Below are 21,984 nucleotides of genomic sequence, written 5' to 3'. Positions count from 1 at the left end.
AGCAGGGGGTGCTGAAGCACCCGTCGCACCTCTAGTTCCCGCGTCCTTGATGACAGCTGGCCAGCTATCAAAAGCTACTTCTTGTCACTGGGAGAGGACCAATGCCCAAAGTTACTGTGGCGGTTATTTGAAAAGGATCAGGACGGAGATGGACAACCCCTTGAGCTACAGGCCTATCTGTCCTTCCTCCAGAATGGGCTGAAGACATTCCATGATGTTGTGCTGCTATTGGAGGGAGATGGTGTGACTGTCTGTGAGCTATATGAGATCATGTCCACTCTCAGGACCAAGCTCCAGCAGCGACAGGTGGATGCATTCTTTGGAGTGGAGACCAGTGCCACTCTCCAAAGATTTCCGACCACAAAGGCAGCAGCAATCAAGCAGGATTTTTTAAAGTTCTACAAGTCTGCACTCACCTACCTCGAAAAGTTCTCTGACGACAACTACCAAAAGCATGTGGCAAGTATGGCACTGAAGAGGGAGGTCACATTCTCCCATCTGTGTGATGCTGCGGAGGCCCTCCAGATCAAACAAAAACTGGACATGGACGAACTCTACGAAGAGTATTGTCTGACACTGCCACGACAGCGAGAAATTGTGGAGAGAAGAGACGGTGTTGTAGTGAAGTGGTCAAGCATGCTTAAAGGCACAAAGACCCCAAATATGACTGCCCTTGCATCCTTTCTCCTCAGCATCCCCGTTACTAACGTGTTTGTTTGGAGGGTGTTTTCCCTGATGGTAATGGCGTGGACCGACCAACGAAACCGGTGCAGTGTGGCGCTGATTAAGGCTGAAATCCAAATCAAGACCAACTTCGGATACAGTTGTATTGAATTCTACAGTTGCGTACTGAAGAATAAGGCTCTACTGGAAGCTGCACGCTCAAACAAAAAATATAAAGTGAAGAACAATTAAGGTAAGATCAAACTTTGTTTAGATTAGAACAACTAGATTGTATTAGGGGTGGACGGTATAAACGGTATACGGTATAAACGGTATGAATTTGCTCTACGGTATGGATTTTGAGTATACCGTGTAACCGGTAGTGCAGCTCTAAAATAGCAATGACGTCATGTAACCACAGCGCGACTATTTCACTGGCATTTGCCCCTAAAAATAGATAGAATTAGTCATAGATAATAGATATGTGCGAACTGGAAAAAGTTATTTAGGAGGCTTCGCGCAGTGGGCGTGCCAGCCCCTACCGCACGCATGTAAACACGGGTCTAGTAGTCTAGTGGGACGGGACACGGGAGCTGTCGGCGTCTCCCTGAGCTAACGTTAGCTTAGCTACCGTTACAAAATGACCCAGTCAACTATTCACTTTTAGTTTAATACATGATGGGGCATTGTCTAACCGAACGGTATCTAGTCGGCCAGCTACCGATAGCTCCTGACATCAACAAACGCTCCACAAAGTCTAGTACTAGAGACGTGTATGCTACCTGTTAGCTCACGTTAACACAAGTTAGTTCACCGTTCAAAACGAAATGTCCCATTGAACTAAATAATTCACTGAGGCGTTGTATTAACGTTATATATGCAGTAGCTACAGATAGCTCATGATATCAATGTCTTATAACACTGATTCGATGCGTATTCGAGCTGAGGGCTTGCTAACGTTATAATACCAATACAATAGGGTCCAGGTGCAGCGCCGGAGAATCCTGGCCGTAGCTCTGCTCGAGGCTACTCGAGTATAGGTCCAGGTGCAGCTCCGGAGAATTCTGGCCGTAGCTGGAGGCTACTAGAGTACACACAGACAGTGGAGCTTGTTGCGTGGTGGCGATGTCTCGCAGATAATACCAGTACAAGTCTAATTATATAATATATATATTTTATAATAAAAAAAAATTATATAAAATAAAAAAAAAAATTTTATCAAAAACGATGATACCGTGATATATACCGTTACCGTCTATGCTTCAAATTATACCGTGATATAAATTTTAGACCATACCGTCCACCCCTAGATTGTATCATAATATATTGTATTACCAATGCAATGCCACGATGCTATAATAATGACTCTGCCGGTGTGTGTTTCAGCCAGGTGCTTTCCATTGTTCAAGCTGGCTGCCAGTACCAATACTAATGTGGAGGGACCAGTTATTCTAATATAGAAACACAATTTATTTGTATTATTATTTTTGTATTATACTACACTGTTTTCCCTAGTTCTGTGTTAACAGGGAATATCAAACACAAGACATTCCTGTCAAGTGATGACGTTTGAATATTTAAAACAGATGTTAGGTGGTATTTAATTTGTATTTATTTTGATTTAACCTTTAACATTTGATTTAAATCTATTCAGTGAAGACCATGGCAGTTATTCTAATAGAGAAACACAATTTATTTGTATTATTATTTTTGTATTATACTACACTGTTTTCCCTAGTTCTGTGTTAACGGAATATCAAACACAAGACATTCCTGTCAAGTGATGAAGTTTGAATATTTCAAACAGATGTTAGGTGGTATTTAATTTGTATTTATTTTTATTTAACCTTTAACCTTTGATTTAAATCTATTCGGTGAAGACCATGGCAGTTATTCTAATAAAGAAATTTACATTATCTATCTGTCCCACTTTGTCCCACCAAAATCTTACTGTTGTCCCACTTTGTCCCACCAAAATCTTACTGTTGTCCCACTTTTGGACTTTTTGCATCTGGTCACCCTAAATGGGGGAGGCGGACTCGGTGGCAGTGCCAGGAAGACATGTTTCTTTTTGTTTTCCTGTTTTCTGTCCTGAGCACAGTGAGCTTAGCTCTCATGTTGATTCCGGTTTATTGTCTCTGTTTGACAGGTCTGTATCGGTGGAGAGGCCTGTTGGTGTGGAGCTTGTGTGGGATGATTTGTTGGTGGGCGGATTGACTTCTAGGCCTTGCGCCTCGGAAGAGGCTGAGTGGGGTTTAGTTGACCGGATGGTGAAGCCTGATCGGGTGGTTCCACCAGCTCCACTCCATTTGGGTCCAGCAGCATACGTGTTGGAGGGGGCTCACTTGCCTGAGAGTCGGTACAGTGTTGTTTCTTGTCTTAAACAACATTGTCGAATGTTCTCCAGTGGGGAGCGACAAAGTTGAATGTCGTGTTCGACAGGGGCAGATCCATTGTCGCTCTATGGTGGTGGCCCTTATAAGTTAATGGGTCACACATTTTTTTGGTGCGCAGTTGAGTGTAAGTCTTGACCGGGGCTCACACTCATCACCGTACATACTCTACACGTGTTTAGCATGTGTAGTTGTATTTTTTATATAGGTAAGGTTGGTAAGTATCCCCTTATTTATTTATGTTCATTCTCTTGGTGATGGTTTCTTTGGGCTATAGTTGGGAGAAGAACATAAATGTTGGGTGTGGGGGTGTTACGTATTACTTTCACATGGTGGAGGGATACTTACTGTCTGTGGTGCATATTCACATTGTGTTTAAGTGTGCTGTCACTAATTGGTGGTCTGTGATTGACACACTGTTTCTTCCTGTTTTTGTTTTCCATGTAATTAAAATGGCCGTTCTTGTAATTATCCCAGGTGTGGTGATGAGGCACCACGCCCTACAAAGCAAAGCAGAGTGCAGGCTGCAGTGTCTCCCACTTCACAAGAGATCTCAGCTCTCCAGAGTCTCACCTGCTCTCACTGCTTCCCTGTCTATTTTTGCTGCTTGTTCTCTTTTGCCTATGTGCATTAGTTTTTGTTATTGAACTTTGGAGTCTGGAACACCCAGCTCCCACTCTTTTTGTCCATTTAGATAGCTGTTCAAATAAATATTGTTATTTTTGATAAACTCTTGTCCAGTGTCCTCTGTCCACCACTTTACATTCAAGGCCTACACGAGCCATTATTTTAGGCTTGAATGTAACAGGCTTGATTCAACCAGAAGCTTTATTTTATGATTATATCTTAAGTAATTTTCAAAGAGCAGCCTAGCTGCTCACATAACACAGCTGTTTATCACATATACATGAGATTTGAAAGTTATCACCGTTATTGGCCGAATCATTGTTTTGAGTCTTCGGGGGTGAATCATATCCCTTTTCCTTCTGTTGTGTGTTGCTTTGAAGTAGGGCTGCACGATTAATCAATTTTTAATCGAAATCGCGATTTGGAATGATGCAATTATCAAATAGCACAAAATAAAATATCGCATTTTTCTTTATTTTTTATTAAATTATAATTTTTTTTAACCAGGAAGTCCCATTGAGATACAAGATCGGTTTTGGAGAGGGAGGTAAGGGGTTTTAGATTGTGTGTTGTGAAGTTTAGACTTCAGAGAGGGAGAGTAAAGTACAGAAAAAAGGTATCGTTGGGTACCGGTATCGATTCCCAGGTAAAAAGAAACATTTTCAGGCTCAGTGTCCCAAAAATACCCACCTCGTAGGCCAGATGCAAGCCGCATTTTACAATAAACCTCTGTGGGGCTGCTTAATTTTTTTTTTATGATAATCGCAAATTTTATCGCAATCGCAATATCTGGCAGAAAAATCGCAATTAGATTATTTCCCAAAATCGTGCAGCCCTACTTTGAAGCTCGCTGAGGTGTTCTGTATACAAAATTGGTTTCTGTGAGACATCCTGGCTCGCGTGACCTGGGACAGCTGGTCCCTATATTGATTTAGCTGTTTAAGGTCACGGGAAGATTTTCTCTAAATGGCTTCCTGAATTCCAAATGGGAGGTAATAGTTATTTAAGAATATGTATAATTTAACAGTCAAATTATACTACAACAGTTCAAAAGGACACAAGAAAACACTACCATAAAGGGCTCAGCCTCTATAAAATAATGTGTAAAATAAGCCAGTAGCCCAAAACAACGATGGCTGCAAAGAAGGCTAAATGCTGAATAGGGCAGCACTACACTTTAACATAATAAGCCTGACCAAAAAGATAGCCAACACAAGGAAATGAAAAAGCAGTTGACACTGCGAGCTCCAAACTTAAATAGACTTAAATAGCCGTAGGCACAATTGCACTGAATCAGGTGCAATCAAGCCCACACACCTGCCGACCCATGAGGCAATCAACCACAGAGGCCAATGATTGACAGCTATCCCTCACAGGAGACGAAATAGACAGCTGTCTCTCACAGAAAGGAAAAATAAAGCAAAAACCATGACAGGACCCCCCCTCTAGGGAGCAGCTCAAGACACGTGTCCGAAATTGCAGAACAAGCTCAGGGTCCAAGATCTCCCTGGCCGGAACCCACGTGCGCTCCTCTGGCCCATAACCCTGCCACTCCACTAGGGTTATACACTGTATACCCCTACCAACCCACCTACTGGACAGGATACGCCGTACAGCAGGGGTCTCAAACTTGCGGCCCGCGGGCCAATTGCGGCCCGAGGGATGATATTTTGCGGCCCCCTACTTGACGTCAACGTTTAGTGTTAATGCGGCCCGCACGCAACTGTTTGCCGAGTCGTTGCGCGAGAGTTGGACGTTTTATTTATTTTATCACTTGTAGGCTACCATAGCGCAGGCTCATGACAGCAACGTTATGTTAGTGACTTGGTTGAAACGTGATTCCGGAGTGATATCAAGTAAAGTGGAAGGAAAATATATCCTCGCTATCTCCTCTGACTGCGAGCAGTGCTCTGCATGTCCGGCTGCACTGCCACTGTCTGTCTGTGTACGAGTCTGGTCCAATCACATTCCGCATCCAGTCAGCGTTTTCCCCCCTCACCCACAGTCTGTGAATCAGATGCAGAGTAGGGCGGGTCTTCACGGAATGCATGTCGTCTCTCTCTTTCAGTAATAGTCAGAGCAGAGTTGACAGCGCATCTACAGTAAACTCGCTCCCAGTTTTATCTCTGTGAGATTAATCATAAATGTAGCTACTAGCCTAGTTTCGCCAGCAGGCAGCCAGCAGAAAAATATGGCATTTTCAAAGATGGTCAGTAAAAGAAAAGTCGACTGCAATTCAAAGGTGAATGGACTGAAAAATATGCGTTCATCCCGAGTCCCAGCACCAAACCAATGTGACTATATGCCAAGAAACGGTAGCTCTTGTGGAGGGTGGCAATTTGAAAATAATGTATGACTGAGTGATGGAGACCATGTATGAAGGCAAACAAAAGCAAATCCCCCTCAGATCGCACAGCAACCAGAATAACTGAAATACTGACTGGTGATTTGATTAAACAGCTTTGTGATAGAATAATAAAAATGCACAGTGCATTTCCATAGCTGTGGATGAGTCCACTGACACCACTGAGAAGCCTATGTTCTGAAGAACCATTCATGTTCTGAAGAACTGTTCATGTTCTGAAATGTTATTGCTAAAGATTGAGAAGATTGGATCAGTTGTACTTTTTTTTTGAATACTTGAAACCCTTTTTTTGTGGAATATTTGATGCGGCCCAGCCTCACCCAGACTCTACCTCCAGCGGCCCCCAGGTAAATTGAGTTTGAGACCCCTGCCGTACAGTATACACAGGTTGGCCATCAACGAATCGAGGGGGAGGTGGAGGTCTCTCTGCAGGAACCAACCTGCTCCTCCGAACCGGCTTATGACGGGATAAGACGGGAAGATGCATCGTGACCGGGTTTATCTTGCGAACAATAGTGAAAGGGCCCACAAAATTGGGAGCAAGTTTGCGCGACTCAACCCGTAATGGAAGGTCGCATGTGGAAAGCCACACCTGTTGGCCCACACGGTAGGAAGGCGCAGGGCGACAGTGTACATCCGCCAACCGCTTGTGCCGGGCTGCAGCACGCACAAGAGCCGAACGCACCCTATTCCATGTTGCCCGAGACCGATGGATAAACGCCTCGGCAGATGGCACCCCCATGTCCCTCTCCTGTTCAGGAAACAGTGGAGGCTGATAACCAAACTGAACCTCGAATGGGGAGAGACCAGTGGATGCATTGCACAATGAATTATGTGCATATTCTGCCCATGCCAGTTGGTGACTCCAAGTGGTCGGATTGGAGGAGGCCAAGCAGCGAAGCGTACTCTCCATAGACTGGTTGGTGCGCTCTGTTTGCCCATTGGTCTCCGGGTGGAATCCTGATTACAGGCTAACCGATGCACCCAGGATAGCACAGAATGCATTCCAAAACCGTGCAGTAAACTGGGGTCCACGGTCCGACACCACGTCCTGGCAGATGCCATGAATTCGGAAGACATGGTCAACCACCAGTTGGGCGGTCTCCTGAGTAGATGGCAGCTTGACCAGCAGAATGAAGTGAGCTGCTTTGGAGAACCTATCCACCACTACCATGATGACACTGTGACCATCAGAAGGAGGCAGACCAGTCACAAAATCCATGGCGATGTGGCTCCACGGACAACTAGGGATGGGCAAAGGATGAAGCAGCCCTGGTGGTGACTGTTGAGACACTTTGTTCCGTGCACAAACGGGACAGGCTGCCACAAATTCCTGAACGTCCTTCATCATACCAGGCCACCAGAACCTTCTGGCCAAGAAGTCATGAGTTCTGTGCACTCCGTGATGTCCTGTCAGCCGAGAGGAGTGGCCCCACTTCAACACCCGGGAACAAATGCTGTTTGGCACAAATAACCGACCCGGGGGAACCCCAAACGTTGTGCCCTCTGCACAGCAGAGTCAATGCTCCATGTCACAGGAGCTAGGATCTGTCCTGCAGGAACATCAGGAGGATGGTCCTCTTCTGACCCATCATATAACCGGGAAAGAGCATCCGGCTTGATATTTTTAGACCCGGGACGGTACATCAGGAGGAAATTAAACCGAAAGCCTGTCAGGAGTTTCTCCTCTGAGCACCCTGGATATATTCCAAATTTGTATGGTCTGTCCAGACCGTAAATGGGTCCAAGACACCCCCCCTGATAAAGCATGTCATGACCGAAGGAAAACACAAATAGCCCGTGTCACACCGCCATGCATGGCGACGAGAATGCCACCCCTGCGGGCCACCTCATCTCACAGTGTGCAGTAAGACTGTGGCTGTGGGTGAAGTGAGTGTTGAGCTGTGCATCAAACCAGTGTACAGTTGCCACAAAGTAATTATACTGAATAGTATAACTTATTTGCGATTGTTTTAGACACAATCCCTGACTTGAAAGTGACATTAAGGCTTGATGTGGAACATAATGTACAGGCAGGCAATGGAAAGTATTGCAAGAATGTGCTTGGGTAACAAGAAGCAAGCCGGCACCCTCTAGGAATATCAGAATATCAAGAGGCTTTACAGATCCAGCTCTTAGAAATCACACCTCTACTGCAAGGGTGCAGCGTTGTTAACACCTGAAAATGGGAAATACAAATAATCATATTGTGTTAGAGTTCATCATTCAGTCTATACTTGACTGTGTCAGGGTGTCGCAAACAGGCACCCCTGTGTTTTTAGGGGCCGCAAACCAAAAAGCTTGAGAACCACTGGGTTAGACACTGTAATGGTCTTTTTCACATCTCCATCCAAAAAAACACATAGGCAGCTCCAGCTCTTTCAGAATGCTGCTGCTAAGAGTTCTAACAGAGACTAAGAAAGGTGACCATTTTACACCAGTTCTCAGCTACTGGTGTGTGTCATAGAACCGACTACTAAATACTGCTCCTCTATAAATAACTCCATGGCTTACAGAGCCCAAATACATCTCTGAGCTGCTTCCATGAATGGTGTAGATCTCTTACGTCATCTGGGAGCAGTCTGCTGACTGACAAAAAACTAAATATGACAGAGAAGCGTTCAGTTGTTATGATGCATCTCACAACAGCAAAACACGTGTATGCTCACCACTGCCTGAAAAAAAAATTGTGAGTGAAAATTACACTTAGACTTTTATTATTTTTCATACTCTTCATAATCTCCTTGTATTTATTTGTATCTTCTTTATTCCTCATGTACAGCAAAGCACTTTGACTTGCCTCTGTGTCACAAAGGTGGGGTGTATGACCCAGGTGCAGGACAAAGGAGGTAGAGGTTGGTTCTTAAGCCAGACGGGTCCAGTACCGGTCCCAAAATGACATCACGTCATAAATCAATCTCTATTTCAAATTGCATGTGTCCGGATGGCAGAATTCAGTACTGTATCTACAAAACCTTCTGTTTAATCATCTTCCCTTTATTCATTTCCTTAGATTTCCTGTACACATGATCTCAAGAAGATCCTGAACGAGCTCAGTGGCAGTTTTTCATGTCTGGACATTTTTTGCATGGTGTTATTCACTGTCAAAGATGCAAAGAAAAATCATTATTTATATTCTCCTTTGTTTCATCACAATTTACTCAAGCCTAGTAACAGACACAATATTTCTGACACTGGGAATACATTACCTGAGATCCATAGATGTCCCTAGATACCAAGAACATGCAAATGGACCTTGTAGAAGTGGAGCTATCTTCCATTTACTAGGGCTTAACAGGTTAATGAAAATTGCACAGGATACAAAACTACACAACTGAAAAAAAGAGTTGACAGCCTGACCAACCAAAAGAAAACAACTACAACATAAAGCTTGATTGACAAGGGGGGGGGGGGGGGGCAGACTAACAATATCTACAGGAAACTGAAACAAGGAATTACAACTATGGAAAACAAGACAGGAGACAAAATACAAGACACTGGTGCAAAACAAGAAAACTACAAAGACGAATACTTAACAGATAACACAATACAAGAAGACTAGACCAAGACAAGAGAAACATATTACATGAAAATACTAAATTAACAGGGGAACATGAATGGGAGGGACAGAGAGAGCAGAGGAGATAGGGGGATAACAGACAGAGAACAGAAATAACACAGAGAGGCAGAATGAGTGGGGGGTTATGAGAAGAAGTCCACGGCCTGGGAGTCCATTGCCTGGCAGGAAGAGCAGATTGTTACACTCAGTGTATGAAATATGCTATACTGTAAATAAATGTGCCTTACCTTTCCTATCGGTCCTGACTCCAACTGTCAAACTGACGCCAATAAAGCAAGATGATATTTCTCATTGCTGTGTATCTGAAAAGTACATCCAGGTATCAAGAGATCAGTCAACCAACAAGAGAATGACAATATGTCTCCATTCCTATTTTTTTTTAATTTTGTATTGGTGGGGTTACCCTTTTGTTTATGTTTAGATTATGGATTGGGCCTTTAAGCCTGAGATGTTTTTTTCTACCGGAATTTAAACAACTCAGTTCAGCTCACAAACAACCCTTTCATATCAAGTCTTTGAGAAGCTAGGCCTGGGGACCGGGGACTTGGCACCTCTGAATGCCTTGTAAGAGTTTGTATCAAGCAGCCAAGCTCTGCTTTTGTTCGTGCTGCTGAGAGCTGGCTGTTCCCAGAGCAAAAACAAAATATGGCGGAGAAGCGTTAAATTTAGGGCTGTCAAAATGAATGCTTTAACTTTGGAGATTAATTAAAATTATTTAAAGCATTACAATAAATTAATCTAGATGAATCTATGGAGTGAAAAATCTTCAACGTTCTGAACTTTCAGCAGTATATTTGCTTGTTCGGATATAAGAAAGAGGTCTAGGTCTAGCTGAGGTTTTGTTGAACATTTGTATTTCACAGGAGAGAAACTGTATTAAAAGAAAGCTATTAAAATAGTCTTTGAATCTAAATTATGTTGATTTTACATTAATTCCATGATTTTACTCAAGTAAATATCTGTTACAAGCTTTGGTTTTAAGTAGAAAAATGCTATTTTTAATCTAGATTAATCTAGATTAATTACAGAAAATTGTGAGATTAATTAGTACTCTTTTTGTAATCTATTGACAGCACTGGTTCAGTTGTTATGATACATTATAGTGGGAACAAACTTCCAGGACATCTCAGATCTGACTCAGTCTCAAAAACACTGCCTTTAATTAAAATGTTGTTATTGTGAGTGACTTTTATTCTTTCTCATGTTTTTTATAATCTGCTTGTATTTATTTGTCATGTAAAGCACTTTGACTTGCCTCAGTATATGAAATGTGCTACAGTACATGCCTTACCTTTCCTACATATAAGGTCCTGACTCGTTTATCAGTCTCTGCATTTTGAATGGAAAAAACTGTCAATCGACAGTTCGATTCCATTCCTTATCTTGGTCCTGACTTGATTATCGGTGTCAGTACGTTTAATTAAACTGAAATGTTTGGGTTCTTGAAATATGTGTGAAAACACATTGGACCTCCTCTGAAATATTTTTTGTATTTATTTATATATTTATACCTACCTACTGCATTCACTGTCTACAACTGTCCTACAGTGTAATCATACACAGTAAATCTTGCAGTCAAATGGGAACAAATACACTCGGGAATAGTGTTAATTTGACACTGCAATATTTAGTGTGTAGAGAGGAGGACTGGTAGAGAGGAGAGGAGGTAGAGTGGAGGACTGGTAGAGAGGAGAGGAGGTAGAGAGGAGGTAGAGAGGAGGACTGGTGTAGAGGAGAGGAGGTAGAGAGGAGAGGAAGTAGAGAGGAGAGGAGGTAGAGAGGAGAGGAGGACTGGTGTAGAGGAGAGGAGGTAGAGAGGAGAGGAGGTAGAGAGGAGGACTGGTACACAGTAAATCTTGCAGTGTCAAATTAACACTATTCCCGAGTGTATTTTTTTCCCATTTGACACTGCAAGATTTAGTAATCACGACTACCTACCTCATACTATATAATAGCATGTACAATAGTGCTGTATATACCATATATATATATATATTTATATTTACAGCATATATATATTATATCCATATTTGTCTGAATATAAATGCATATAATCCATGAATCTATATACCTACTTATACGCATATAACTCATACAACTCTGTATGATAGCATGTACAATAATGCTGTATATATTGTATATATATGTATATATATATTTATTCTTACCATATGTAGTGGCCAAAATCCAAAAAAGTCTGTCTTGTAACTACAATTTGAAGGTTCCTTTTCTTGACCACTGGGGCTGGGAAGCAGTGTCAGACTCGCAGAACAGAAAACCACTGGACGTTTTGGTTGCTCTTTTTGCTTGTTTATTGTCCAGAAAAAAACAAAATATGAAAACAATATTAAACATAGAAATAAACAGGCGATCCTAATAATCTGCCTTGAACATAAGGCTGCGCCTGCGTGTCAATGACGGTATTGCTGCTGCCTGCTGCCTTGCCGTCACACACCACACCTGTGGCTTATAGCTTTAGCCCCGCCCCTTCACCTGAGCAAAGCGCACCTCTCACTGAAATAGAACCATGTACTAGTAAAGGTTCAGAAATCAAAACAAAATTAACTTAAATGTGGCTCCTACAATATATCTATCCACATCTGTCTGTACATACCTGCATATAATCCTTTTTACATATCTGTAGATACTATATCTATATCTGTACATAGGGGTGTAATGGTACGCAGAAGCCACGGTTCGGTACGTACCTCGGTATTGGTGTCACGGTTCGGTATGATTTCGGTACAACAGGAAAAAAATATTTATAATTATTATATATTTATAATTATTATTATAATTATTATTATTAAATAAAATTATATTATATAGGCTTGCCATGGTAGTCAGTGATACTGGTGTCATTCTGTGTCATGTTACACAACAATAGCAGAGGATTTATCAATATTTTGGATTTAAACACAGTAGCAGCAACTGGAGAGGAGCTCAGATGATCAGTCCAAAAGTATGTAGTGCTTTTTTTTTTTATCAGCTGTGACTGAGAAAGTCGGCGTGTGTGTTGGTGACACACCAACTTGGTGTGTGTCTGTGTGTGTGTATTTCCATTGGTTAACATTATTGGGCAAACAAGAAAACAAAAGAAAACTGTAAAATTGTAATGACCGTGCTGTGTTACAAACATGATATAATTAATTCATAGTTTTGTTTTAGGGACACCCGACACCTGTAGTAAGGCAGGGGAGGGGGGAGGGGAGAAACAGCCTGCAGTGCAGAGGGCCAGTGTGCATTGTTTATTTGTTCTGTGCTTGGCATCATGCGGGCGTTTACAAGCTTCAATGTTTTATTCAAATCTAAATTTGGCAATACAAGCTTAATATTCAACGTTAAAGATCAATGTAAGCCAGTGTAAAGTAAAGTAAAGATATTGAGCATAGATTTGTAAAATGTGCAACCCTAGTTTCACCTAGTGATATGAGACGTATTCTTCGTATGGCTGCACATACCGCACCGTCAAGCCTGTACCGTAAATTCGCGGGACGAATACACGTACCGCTACACCCCTAGTAGGCCTACTGTATCCCTTACCTATTCTTACTACACTGCTGGCCAGTATGACTTACTACCATAGTGTCTTTATACCTGTATCACTGTACACACATCTGATTAGCACTATTATTCAGTAGTACTATTTTATATATTTTATACCCAGTTTAATCACCTGTACATTGTATATTACTATTGAACTTTACTGTTACATTTGCACTCTGGTTAGTAAACTTGTGTTCTACTAAAGATGTGTTAAAAGTGAGAGGATATTTCTCATCGCTGTGTATCTGAACGTACATCCAGGTATCAAGAGATCAGTCAACCAACAAGAAAATTACAATATGTCTCCATTCCTATTTCTTTTACCCTTTTGTTTATGTTTGAATTGGAGTATTTTATATGAATTTCGGGAGGAAGCCTGCAATATGACGTGTGCCCCTTCATTTCCGCCTATCCAGCCCAACCAAACCAATCCATTCAATACACGATTTGGCTCCACCGGCATGTTTCTGGAGCGGCTCGCCATTCACCCAATTTCCTGCGATATTCCCTTTAAAATCGCCTCTGTTTCCCTAAAATCCATCAGAGGCCTACGAATACATCAACAATCGATGCAGACCTGATCAAAATCCTGGACGGAATCAAAGGAACAGTGGAAAAGAAACTGGAGAAAATGGGCGATCTGATCTACTTCTACGGAGTAGAAGGTTTGGAACAAAAGAGACAGGAAAGAAGGACATGACACCAACAACCCCTCCCAAGTCCAGAAGGCAAGAAGAAATCCAGTGCCTTGTCAAAGAGAGAAGGGACTTGAGGAAGCAATGGAAGAGAGCCTCATTGGAGGAAAGAGTGGGCATCGACCTCCTGCAAACAGACCTGAAGGGACGCCTGGGAAGACTGCGGAGAGCTGAAAACCTTAGGACTCGACGCAAGAGGAAGGAAAGAGCGAGAACATCCTTCTACAAGGATAATAATAATAATAATAATGCAGGACCTGTTGCAGAGGTCTTTATTCGGCATGCAACGACACTCAATGTTTTAGCGGTACACACAGCGGTTAGTTTTTAGCACACACACCGAAACACACACGCATGCATTGTCTCTTTAGAATCGCAGATGCTCTGCGATTAACCCATCCCGTCGTCCTTCCCCCCCAAGGGCAGCCGGGAGCAGACAGGCGTCAACGTAAGCCGCGCCAGGGGACCAATCCAAGTGCTCCTGTCCGTCTTCGTCAAGGACGCCACAGCGTTAGCGATCTGTTGTTGTAGATAGGGGCCTGACCGTGGAGTGCTCTGAAAGTAAAAGTGAGGACTTTGAAGTGAATTCTATAGTGTACCGGGAGCCAGTGCAGGGATACCAGAATGGGAGTGATGTGACATGATTTTTTTGACCTTGTGAGTAGCCTGGCTGCAGCATTTTGGACCATTTGTAGTTTGTCTGTGGATGATTTGGTGAGACAGGTGAAAAGTGAGTTGCAGTAGTCAAGCCTATAGGAAATAAAAGCATGCATGGACAGTTCTAGTTTGTTGTTAGTTAGATTGCAGAATGGGTAATACAGGGGAGAGAACAGATGGTAGAGTTAAACGGTACTCTATCCCCCCTCCCAGTGAGCTGTGGTGTTCCACAAGGAAGCATACTAGGACCGTTACTGTTCCTAATTTATGCAAATGACATGTCGTCAGCTTGTGCCTGCAACTTGTTCCTGTTCGCGGACGACTCAGCCCTGCTGGTCTCTGACAAGAACAAGTTATAGGTTGAAAAAACCCTCAGCTCAGAACTCGGCAGAATCTCCACCTGGCTCGCTGATAACAAACTATCATTACACCTGGGTAAAACAGAGTGCATTCTCTTCAGATCAAATAACAAACTCAGCAAAACCAACGGCTTCTCTGTTAAACACCTGCTAAACAGGAAAAAGAGGCCTTCATGGCAGGGGACACTGAGCAGGCCAGGGCTGTCCAAAGGGAGCTAAAAAAAGAGCTAAGGGCAGCCACGGTCAGCTACAAGGACAGGCTGGAGGGCAGACTACAGGCCAACAACACCAGGGAGGTATGGGCGGGCGTCAGGAAGATCACTGGGTTCAAACAGAAGGGCACAGCTGTTGAGGGCCCGCCAGAGCGTGCAAACGAGTTCAACTCGTTTTTCAACTGCTTTGACCAGAGTGGCCTCCCCACACCCCTCCCCCACCCATCGACACCAGCACCAGATCACACCTACAAAGCAGCCCCCCCACCCCCCACCCACCCACACCCATCGCACCGGCACCCCACCGCCAACATCAGCAGACTGCCCACCCCCAACCCTGACGATCACAATCAGTCAGGTCAGTAGGCAGCTCTCCAGGATTTGTGTAAACAAGGCCAGAGGACCGGACAACACTAATCCCAGGGTGCTCAAAGTATGTGCGGAGCAGCTGGCAGCACCGCTCCAGCATCTTTTCAACCTCTCCCTGAGGCTGGAGAGGGTGCCCCAGCTCTGGAAGACCTCCTGCATTGTCCCGGTGCCCAAGAAGGGACGACCCAGCACCCTCAACGACTACAGGCCAGTCGCTCTGACGTCACACGTCATGAAGACGTTTGAGAGACTGGTCCTGCAACACCTCAAGCCCCTGGTGCGTGACTCCCTCGACCCTCTGCAGTTTGCATACCAGGCAAACATCGGGGTGGAGGATGCCATCATCTGCATGCTCCACAGAGTGTACACGCACCTGGAGAAGCCGCGCAGCTCAGTGAGGATTATGTTCTTTGATTTCTCCAGCGCCTTCAACACCATCCAGCCGTCACTGCTAGCGGAGAAGCTCTCCGCGATGCAGCTGGAGCACGGCTTGGTGGCCTGGATCAAGGACTACCTCACTGAGAGGCCACAGTACGTCAGACTAAAGGACAGTCAGTCTGACGTACTGGTGAGCAACACCGGCGCCCCCCAAGGAACTGTGCTGTCACCCTTCCTCTTCACCCTCTACACCTCAGACTTCTGCCGCAACTCAAGCGGGTGCCACCTGCAGAAGTTCTCAGACGACTCCTCCATCGTAAGCTACATCACAGACGATGATGAGGAGGAGTACAAAGCCCTGGTGGAGAGCTTTGTGGGGTGGAGCGACAGCAACCACCTCCAACTCAACACCAGTAAGACCAAGGAGCTGGTGGTGGACTTCCGGAGGGGCAAGAAGAGGCCCCCCCCGATTCCCATCTCCATCCGAGGGGTGGATGTGGAGATGGTGGACTCATATAAGTTCCTTGGGGTACACCTGAACAATAAACTGGACTGGTCGGATAACACAGAGGCCCTCTACAGGAAGGGACAGAGCAGGCTGTTCTTCCTGAGGAGACTCAGGTCCTTCAATGTGTGCAACAGACTGCTGCAGTCTTTTTACCAGTCTGTTGTGGCCAGCATCCTCTTCTATGCTGTGGCATGCTGGGGAGGCTACATCAACTCAAGGGACACCAACAAGCTCAACAAGCTGGTGAGGAAGGCTAGCTCCGTGGTGGGAGTCGAGCTACCTAGACTTGAGGTGATGGCAGAGAGGGGGATGATAAGGAAGCTGGCTGCCATCATGGAGAACCCCTACCACCCCCTCTACGACGAGCTAGTCAAGATGAGAAGCTCGTTCAGCCACAGACTCATTCCCCCCCGACACTCAACTAACCGCCTCGGACAGTCCTTCATACCAGCGGCCATCAGGCTCCACAACAGTGGGCAGCGACTAGCAGCCTCCAGGCTCCACAACAGGGGGCAGCGACAGCGACTGCTACCAGACATTGACCTGGGACTTATAGGAACCCAAGGAGGACAACCTACATTACCTTAGGCTTACTGCACCTTAGGTGGATACTGTGATACTGTGATACTGTGAATAATGTATATTCAGTGGATACCGTGATACTGTGAATAATGTATACTCAGTAGATAGTAAATTATAACACTACCTTAGGCATACTGTGTGGCACTGTGAATAATGTGAATATTTCTTCAGCTAGTCAGATAGTAAATTATATTGACCATATTGACCAAATTGTTTACACTGCCTGTGTTGTTTTTACTACCTGTACACTGTGTTGTTTTATACCTGTACCCTCAAGCAGACAGATGTAAACACTGTAATCTGTGTTGCATGTACCTGACAAACTGAACTGTTTGTATTACAGTCATATTCCAACTTAATGCACATGTGTGCATGTGTGTGGACCAGGGGCGGATTTAGGATTGTAGGAGATCCGGGGCTTAGCCCAGATAGGTGCCCGCGTTAGCGGGCACGGATTTTTTTAACTTCGACACCACAATTTTTAACTTATACCACCACCTTGAAAGTGTTAATATGCGTCTTTGTTTACGGTTTGATTATCACTGATACAAAGTAAAATAGTGCAGTGCAATAAAATAGTTGCATGGATCTGGTTTTCAGCGTCCTTTTGATTTATAAATGGCCGTACTTTAGCTATGTTTCTAAGGTGGAAGAATTACGTTTTTATCAACTTGTTGATTGTGATTTAAAGACTTAACTCACTCAAATACAGTTAGCAGCTGGATAGACCACAGATGGAAATTAGCTTCTGCTAAATCTGGTGCAAACATATTTTCATGTAACAATGATGAATTGTCCAAAAAAAAAAAAAAAATTATATATATATATATATATATATATTTTTTTTTGGAAATAGATTAAGGGCTTTTCAGAAAACATTCGGGGCTTGAGCCCAAGTAGCCACCCCCTAGCCCCGCCCCTGGTGTGGACTACTGTACTATTACAGGTATTGAAATGAACAATGCAACTTCCTTATAATTATTATTTTTTAATTACAAATGTCTTTTTTCTTTTTATATAAATATTTAAATATCGATACTTGGAGTCCCTCTATCGATACAGTATCGCCACGCAAAGTATCGCGATACTATTACGTATCGATTCCCCCCCCCACCCCTAGTGACAATATTGTCACAAGGAAAGATGAAATTACATACCTGGGTTCCATCCTAGAGGCAAATCTTTCCTGTGACAAAATGGCATCCAATGTAATAAAAAAAAGTCAACCAACAAACAAGATTTGTGTACCGGATCTCCTCTCTGGTAAACAAGAATACCCTGAAGACTCTAGCAGGAGCACTCATTCAAGGGTACTACGACTATGCTTGCACCTCATGGTACCAAAGCACCTCAAAGGCACTAAAAACAAGATTACAAACATCACAAAACAAACTGGTCAGACTACTGCTTGACCTTACTCCTAAAACCCGCCTCACCCCTGCCCATTTTGACAACCTAGGATGGCTTAGAGTAGACAACAGAGTACAGCAACTTTTAATGGGCCTGGTGTGAGGATTCGCCTGTCCCTGGACCTTTTTCCTGTGTTTTCCCTGTCTACTCTCCTCTACTCTTCACCAGCCCCCACCCTTGCGATGATTTACTCTCCTCTACTCTTCACCAGCCCCCACCCTTGGACATCCTTGATCCTCTACCTTCACGCACCTGTTGGGAGTTTGCAATCACCTCGGGAGAGTACATAGGTTGCAGACTCCCCTCCAGTCCTTGTCGGGTCGTTCTGTGTTCTGGACTCTGTGTTCGTTCTGTATCTGTATCTGTGTACACTCTGTGTTCATGGAGTTCTGTACGTTACCATCCTGTACGTTACCATCACCTGCCGCGTCTCCGGCGTGAGACGACGTGCCAGCCATCACCACCTGTCGCCGTTTGCCTGGAGTGGGACACCGTCTTCGCTCTCTAATTCTCTATGGGAGGTTTTCCAGTGTTCCCACTCCAGACGTCAAGCCGGCTCGTCATCGCTCCCGATTCCACGGGAGGAAGGCGTCTCTTCGTGATCCTCGTTCCTGGGGGTGAGGCTCGTCGTCGCTCCCTAGTATTCCACGGGAGGACGGCGTGTGCCCATCCCGTTCCCCTTGGACCCAGGCTCGTCGTCGCTCCCTAGTATTCCACGGGAGGACGGCGTGTTCCCATCCCGGTCCCCTGGGACCCCCTTTGTTCTGCGCTGCCCGTCTGCAGCATCCGAAGAGGAGGAGGAGGATCTCCGTGCCAGGCCCCACTGTCGGGCCCCTGTTCCCGTGCCAGGCCCCCGCCGTCGGGCCCCTGTCCCCGTGCCAGGCCTCCGCCGTCGGGCCCCTGTTCCCGTGCCAGGCCTCCGCCGTCGGGCCCCTGTCCCCGTGCCAGGCCTCCGCCGTCGGAACCCTGTCCTCATCCCTGTAAGCAGCTCTGGCCCTCGCCCTGTCCAAGGCCTTAACCCTGTTCTCTGTCCCTGTCTCCAGCCCGCCTCTCCGGGCCTCTGTCCCTGTCCCCCTCTCCAGTGCCCCTGTTCCTGGCCCTGACACTTAGCCCTGGTCCTTAGCCCTGGCCCTTAGCCTTAGTCCCTTAGCCTGTTCGCCTCTTAAAGGCACAATGCCGCATTTTCCAGATTTCCTTGACTCTAGTGTTTTTGTGTTTTCCCTTAAAGGGACTGTGCCGCTTTTTGTTCTATAATAAATATTTGCCCTGTTTTGGCTTACTCTCATACCTGTCTTGTGTTGTGCGATTGGGGTCGGTTACAAACCATAACACCTGGTCTACAAGATACACTACACACCACTAAGGTATCTGTTGTTACTATTTTGAGTTTGAAGTCATCTTTGCGGACCCCTATAGGTTTTTGTCGAAGGCTAAGATGTGTTCTACCTCAAAATGCCCTGAGTGGGAGGGTAGTTCTGTATCGTATAGCTCTCGCTCGGCGTCACTCTCTGCACTGTCCTCGCACACGTGCACGCGCACTGAATAAAGACCACAATGTACCTTTAATCCCAATATTTGTCTGACCACACCCCTATCAGCTTACCCATATAAGCAGGGGTGGGGCCACCCACTCGCCTCCTTCTCGCTTTCACCACAAGGAAGTGCCTCGGTAGATCCCCACTTGAAGTGATGTGATGGTAGGAGAAGAGTTGGAAAACAAGGATACGTTGACATCATATCTTTATTTTCTCTCTCACTATTTTCGAGAAAATACGGCGATATTGTCTTCGTACTGGAGTGTCTGGAAGATGAAAAATCCTCCACCGGTTTTCGTATTGGGAGTTCGCGCCGCTATATGCCTTTCCAACTGCAGTCCTTGCTGTGTGCTGGTTGCGGTAAAGACACAGCTGGGCTGTAGGACACGCCGCTGTTGTGAGAAGCGGTGGGTTCCAGGTTTGGTGAGTTATGTTTTGCTGGCAAGCTCCACTTGTCTGTTAGTGTTATGGGGGCTAACTGACAATGTTTACGAACACCGGCCCCAGATTAAGGTCTTTTGTTCAGCCTCTTAGGCAGCAGCGGAAGACCTTGATCTGAAGCCCATTATAGTTTAACTAGTGGGCCACGACCATTAACACTGGTGATCCCTGTGTTTTCTGGACGAGTGGATGTCTCTCTGTCACCGTGTTAGGCCCCATCTTTCATATCCAAATGAGAGTATTCCCTCACGAGGAGATATGGGCATAGATGTTCATTAGCGGAAGATCTGTGTTCAAAGTCAGCTACACAGGCCAGTTGGGTATTGTGCTGGCTCCGTCGGGTGTTGGTAAAATCACCGTTGTAAAACTGTGTTAACATCTTGTTTCTCTTTTCTCTTAAAAAGTGAGGAGGGTTTCAGAACGGCGGCCTGTCTGGGTGAGTGTTATATCATTGTGTACAAGTTCAGGTGATAGCTGCTTAGCTTACGTGCTAGTGGTGGCCTACTGTTAGCCAGTCAGCTGTTAGCTGCGGCGCTAGCCTGCTGTGATCACTAGGTGGCCTACCTGGGTTAGGCTAGGAAACGTTAGCTTGCTGCTATCGCTGCTTAGCTTACGTGCTAGTGGTGGCCTACTGTTAGCCAGTCAGCTGTTAGCTGCGGCGCTGGCCTACTGTGATCACTAGGTGGCCTACCTAGGTTAGTGTTACGACCCCTGTGTGTCTAAGGGTAAAGGGCTGTAACATAACAGTTGGTTGACAGAAAAGATGGACCACGTTTGTAAACAACAATGATATTTATTGAGAGATGCAAAGGAAGCACATGTAGCTCAGGGGTGAGCCCAGGCCAAAACAACAAACAAACACCACTATACTCCAAATAAACCCAATCTAATCTATGGTAAAAGAAATTACATTACCTAAACTACTCTTACCTAACCAAAACAGGAGAAAACAATATCCAAAGGAAATGGCAGCTCACCCCATCTGTGCTTCCTGAGAAAGAGAGAAAAACACATTAATGATACATACAACAAAATGAAAACATAACAAAACAATCTATAGGTAACAATGCTCTCTCTGCGGCCATACAATCACAAAGGCACTTTCACTATTACAAAGGCCTATAAACAAAAAGGGATATTATCAAAGTACAATGCCACAAAATAACACTAGGCCTAGCCTCATGCCAGAGAGAGAGAAAGACTGAAGGGAGAAGCCATGTTTTAACAGGTGTGTGTGGTGATCCATGATTGGGTGGTGTTGATTGAGTGTTGGAGTCTGGAAAACCATCCACCAATCGGTGCTGTGCTGGGTAATAGAGGGCAGGCCTGGCAGGGACCAATGGTGGAGGGAACAATGGCTGGAGGGAGGAAAGAAAAATGGAGAACACACACACATGGAGACACACACTGGGGAATATATACATTGGGATGTAACACCCCCGTACATAAGACAAAAACATGTTTGACACATAACACCAACTAAACATGTTTTTTTTTTTTACAACGAGATCTCCATCTCTGAGATAACATGTACTTCAAAACAAAGAGCTATGAAAAAAACAAAAAATAAGCCGTCGGTACCACAATGAACCAGTCAACAAACAAGTTGACCGCACGAGAGATTTAACTCCGAGATAGAGCATCCGCCAACACATTCTCAGACC

At 44.8% G+C, this 21,984-nt stretch overlaps 1 protein-coding gene across 1 annotated transcript in view; it reads left to right on the top strand.

Annotated features, from left to right (window-relative positions):
• Positions 1 to 270: 270 nt before the first annotated feature.
• Positions 271 to 21,984, top strand: part of itpkca (inositol-trisphosphate 3-kinase Ca) — a gene marked incomplete at both ends in the record, with an annotated part of 82,081 nt that continues 60,367 nt past the window's right edge. Inside the window, one exon of the mRNA XM_084320441.1 lies at positions 271 to 563. Coding sequence (XP_084176567.1) covers positions 271 to 563 — 293 coding nt within the window. The remainder of the gene's footprint in view (positions 564 to 21,984) is intronic.

This window comes from Notolepis coatsorum (assembly GCF_963971535.1).
Source record: "Notolepis coatsorum genome assembly, chromosome: 8".
NCBI classification, from domain to species: domain Eukaryota; kingdom Metazoa; phylum Chordata; class Actinopteri; order Aulopiformes; family Paralepididae; genus Notolepis; species Notolepis coatsorum.
The sequence above is the reverse complement of the archived record's forward strand: the minus strand, read 5'-3'. Positions and strand labels throughout refer to the sequence as shown.